Consider the following 4,965-nt stretch of genomic DNA (forward strand, 5'->3'; position numbering starts at 1 on the left):
GGGGCAGTCTGGGAGGACAGCCATTGGCTACTCTGCAAGCACATCCCTATCTCTGTAATTAATTGGCGGCTCCACTATGACTCGGACACACCCCTCTTTTCCTGTGTCTGAGGCCTGGCCCTGACCCCCACTGGGAGATGGGCCACGGGCCAGGGTCCTAAAAATGCTGTGTGAAACCTTTTTTTATTCTGCAGCCTAAATCACATAAGGCAACCAGCTCCATCAGTCAGGGTCGAATATTAAGGGGAGAGTGATGTCGTGCTTCCTAAACAGTTGGCACGAGACGTAAGGAGAATGGAAGGACGTAAAGTCTGTCTTTGACATGCAGTTTAAAAAAGCAGCAGACTAAACCGTTCATGCTGTAAATACTCCACAATTGAAATGTAAGGGTTCAATTAAGCAACAGGATGAAATGAAATAATGAAAAATAAATCAATTTGGCCCATATTAGCAGAAGCTTAGATTAACTTTATAGTCTATTTGTTATGAGGTTAGAGACCATAATAACCTTTAACCTACATACTTTATAAAAGGTCCAATCATTATAAAACTGAAAGACTTCCCTACTTCCACATTCCCTGAATTCATGGTGTGGAAACGCTTTCAATGTTTCCCTTCTCTGTTGAAATAATTTGCTACTGCATTGTTGAATGCACAATGCATTGGAAGAAAGATTAAGAATAGGATAGTGAATATAATTCCGTCCCCACAAACACACATTATAATTAAAATGACTTTACCCAAGACCCTGCACTCAACAAAGAAAAACATGAAACTAAACCTCCATGCTGAACATTTGATCCTCACATTTTCTCTTATTTTTCTATGCCTGTATTAAATAAAAGGCAGTGTGTTTTCAGTGTGTTTGACTGATAAGGGGAGGCTTGCAGTCACAAAATGTAACAAAGAATAATATATATATATATATATATATATATATATATATATATATAGCACAAAACAGTGTTAGAAATACTGCATTAATCATTCCTATGAATTTCGCTCTGACTGTTTGTCAAATGTAGGAAGTCATTGACCTCAATTCATACAGAGAAAAATATATATGAGGTAAAGGCATTCTTCTATTATCAAAAATTTCCCATTTTTCCCATGAAGGTGGGAAGGGGTTCAATTGAACTTTATGATGACGCCTGACAGGCAAACACCTACTATTCAAGTTAAAGTAGTAAGTAGTAGACATAGGTTTCAGCTAGGTCGCTTGCAAGGCAATGCCAGGAGAGAAAATGGCCTTGAGGCAATCCGAGGACTCGGTCGGATTCATTCATGTACTCCTCTAATACCGGTTCCGGTTGACCCATCGGCTGAAAAAGGCTTTGTCGCTGCGGCCTTACCATCGACGCAGTGGCTCCTCCTCCAGAGGAACGCTGCGTAGCGCAGAGCCCAGCAGCATCAAGAACGCTGACAGCAGGAGGGACACGCGCAGACCTGGAACACACACAGGAAACACTCAGCCGCGTGACAACACTCAGATAGTCAAGTTGGCGTTCTGCACTGAACATCAGTCTGGCCTTGCCTGGACAATCGATGGGTTTCAAAATATGGCAGCTGCCTCACGTTGTTCTGAACGCTTCAGCCAATCAGAGTGATGCTCTTGTTCTGTTCTCGTGCCAAATCAGTCCAGCAAAAAACATATTGTCCTCTGACATAAGCCTTCCCTCTCAGATTTCTGTTAATCTTTTAACATTGATATGAGTCTATTTCAGATAGACTCAGAACCTTTTTTTTATTTTTATTGCTTCTTATATTACTACACTTTCCTTGGGTAAAGCCATTGTACTCCGCGGACTGAACCAACCTCGCCCCAAGAAATGATTGGTCCTAAGCGTTTAAAATGATTAAGGGGTCGGGGGATCAAGGCCTGGCCTGCAGCGAGATAAAGAATGTGAACGTGTGAGATAAGGATGGTCTCACAAGGCTAAGGGACCGTGTGTATTGGAACAGATTGGCCAAGATCCATTAACAAAAAGCACCGACCCCATCGCCACTGTTCACTAAGATTCCACCCCCAACCCTGTCTTCACATAAACTACAGTCTTAACAAATATGGGAAGAATCCTCGTTGCCTTAAAAAGAGACAGACTCTCAGTTTCTCGTATATTTAAAGGGAACTCTCCATTTCCATTTCCTTTTTTTCACTGGTGCAGCTTACTCTGACCAGCCAATATGTACATAGTCTTCGACTTTTAGGCTAGAGGGTTTGGTTTCCCTTTGTTTGAATGTCCGGCTTCCATATTCTTGGAGGATACGACTTGACATAATAAAGTGTGTTTCATGTGTTTTTTCATTTCTCTACCAACAAAGTTACACAATATAGGCTGTCATCGGAGTGAAGGGGTCTTGACCAGAGTCTGGCGACGATGACTAATCCCTCCACAAACACACACTGTGTCTCGTGATCCCAAATCCTAGTGATGACAGACCATATTTCAGGAGCCTTGTCTCCTTTCTATTAAATTAGAAGGACATTTTCAAAGGCTTGGTGATGGGTTTCAAGAAGGATATCAAATCATCCAGTTTGAGTGCAATGGCAGTCATAATAGATTACTGGGAAAAGATTATTCTTGCAATATTGAATGATAATATTATAAAATAATAAGAATTCAAGTTGTAGAAACCATTATCGTATGGCAGGTTGTGTGGCCTTTAATATAAACAGGAAATCCGAGAACAGAAACTTCTAGGCCAAGGTTCTGTACCCGTAAGTGTGTACTGTATCGCACCTCCATCAAAAAAAGCCACACACATCCTATATTTATGTAAAGCTTTGAACTTCAAAGTTTGAACTGCCGTTCAACCAAGAGAAAGTAACCTTCCTTATAAAATGTCCATTAACTGGGTCCAGCAGCTTTCTCTGATATATCTTGCCACCCTCAGCATGTGTGTGACCTTTGATAAACACATTACATTGACATGGCCCTGCTCTCCTTCATGGCTGAAGAAGAGCAGCCATGAACACACACACACACACACACACACACACACACACACACACACACACACACACACACACACACACACACACACACACACACAATCATGCTCTATCTCCCAATCACAGTGCACACAATGCATACAGTGCACACACACACACACACACACACACACACACACACACACACACACACACACACACACACACACACACACACACACACACACACACACACACACACACACACACACACACACACACACACACACACACGTTGTTGAAGACAACAACAAACTAATAATTTGATAAGTCTTTCAACCAAAACTCTTTCAGCAGGGTTGGTCTCACCAGGTTTGATACAAATTGAAATGTCTTTCACACATGGTGTGTGTGTGCGTGCGTGTGCGTGTGTGTGAGAAACATTAGGATTGGGTGACTCAAAAATCCCACTGAGGCCTCACACTTATTTGCTTGTGTGAAACATTGCTTGCACATATTCAATTGTTGAGAGTCTAACTGCAGGCAACATTCAAATATAACCTCCTTTGAACATATGTGTGAGGGACAATAACTTTATTTTCTTAATAACGACTACCAGATTACCACAACATGTTGAGGAAATGTGTAGACAGGGCTGTCAGAGATAACACACAAACAAGCCACTACCCTAGCAACATGAGGGCTAATCATTTATTTCATACTCCAAGCTCACAACAACTAATGTGATGGACCTACCTTGGTTTAGATCAACATAGTCCGACCTAGACCTAGCCAAAGAATGAATCTGCATAACAAGTTGGTTGTCGCTAGGCGTAGCTGTGTTTACCTAGTTACCGTACTGCTGTTGCTGTGTTGTAGTGTCACCTGACTAGTGTGTGCATGATCTTCACCTTCCAGTCAGCTGATGCAGAAGAACTGGTTTAGGACCAATCTTAAGTATCACACCGGTTTGTGGTTTTAGAAATATTGTGGTGGATTTTCCAAATGAGTGAGCACTTCTGAGACGCAAAATTCCCATTAGACAATCCTTCTGGGTGCTCTCCTGAGATATTGCGATGAGGTGTTATTGGAAACTACAGGACTGATCTCTTGTGTTGTTCCCTTGATCTGTTTGGGTCGACATTATTTCCGTTGACGGAATGTGTGATAAGATCTAGGAAGTCAGACAACCATGACATCCTCACCGTTATAATGTAGTGTAGATGCAAGTTATTGTAACCTTAGCCAGCTAGAACACAGAGTCCTAACTGAAAGCACACTTCAGAACCCATTGATTGAGCTGGTTTTGATCAATGGACCTAAGGCAATGGCTGGTATGGCAGCTTTATGGAGTTTGACTCAGTTAGATTGTAATCAGGACTAGTCATATTGCTTTAAATATAATCAGTGCATACATATTTTTCAAAATAATTTCGAGAACATTGGGTCAACATCGGACTATGATTATAAATCACCCCCTAAATAATCCCTGAAAACAATTCAGACATGAGAATCAAGGACATGGTCGGACAACGTAATGAACCTACTAAAGAAAACTCACCTTTATTATCCATCAGCCACATGAATAGCAGCCAGGGGATGTAGCCCACTGGACCCCACAGAACCAGGACCGCGATGTCGGACTTGGTGAAACCAAAAGCACGTATGGCTGAGTTCTGGATCGGACCCCATGAGTTCCACACCATCCCTTGCAAGAATCCCAGAAGGGAAAAAAATGTCAACACCAGCCATCTTCTCCCATACACTCTGCTGTACACTGGCAGGTTATTTGTCTCCGTGCTTGACGGGGACAGAAGAGGTTCCCTTTCGGCTTGGTCGCTCGATGCGGTGCCCATGGTGTTGTACTCTCAGTTCGATGACAGTGTCCGTATCAATAATACGACGGGAAATACTTCGTTATTTACTTTTTTGTCCCCCCCCCAGAAACAATAACAACCGTTGTCGGTTTACCATCGACGTGACGCTAGTGCGCATGTCTAAGCGGAAGTCGTATACAGTCTGAAAACTGTGCT

General features: G+C 42.3%; 1 protein-coding gene across 2 annotated transcripts in view; it reads right to left on the reverse strand.

Moving 5' to 3' along the window:
• slc49a4 (solute carrier family 49 member 4) overlaps window positions 1-4,788 on the reverse strand; it is a 40,069-nt gene extending 35,281 nt beyond the window's left edge. Inside the window, exons 1-2 of one of the 2 annotated variants that reach the window (XM_060040827.1) lie at window positions 4,494-4,788; window positions 1,353-1,446 (exon numbers count right to left, since the gene is read on the reverse strand). In XM_060040827.1, coding sequence (XP_059896810.1) covers window positions 1,353-1,446; window positions 4,494-4,788 — 389 coding nt within the window. Of the gene's footprint in view, window positions 1-1,352; window positions 1,447-3,688; window positions 4,444-4,493 lie in introns of those variants that run through there. The other variant, XM_060040828.1, reaches the window with a different exon arrangement.
• Window positions 4,789-4,965: the final 177 nt, after the last annotated feature.

The sequence above is a fragment of the Gadus macrocephalus genome, chromosome 20, assembly GCF_031168955.1.
Source record: "Gadus macrocephalus chromosome 20, ASM3116895v1".
Classification (NCBI taxonomy): domain Eukaryota; kingdom Metazoa; phylum Chordata; class Actinopteri; order Gadiformes; family Gadidae; genus Gadus; species Gadus macrocephalus.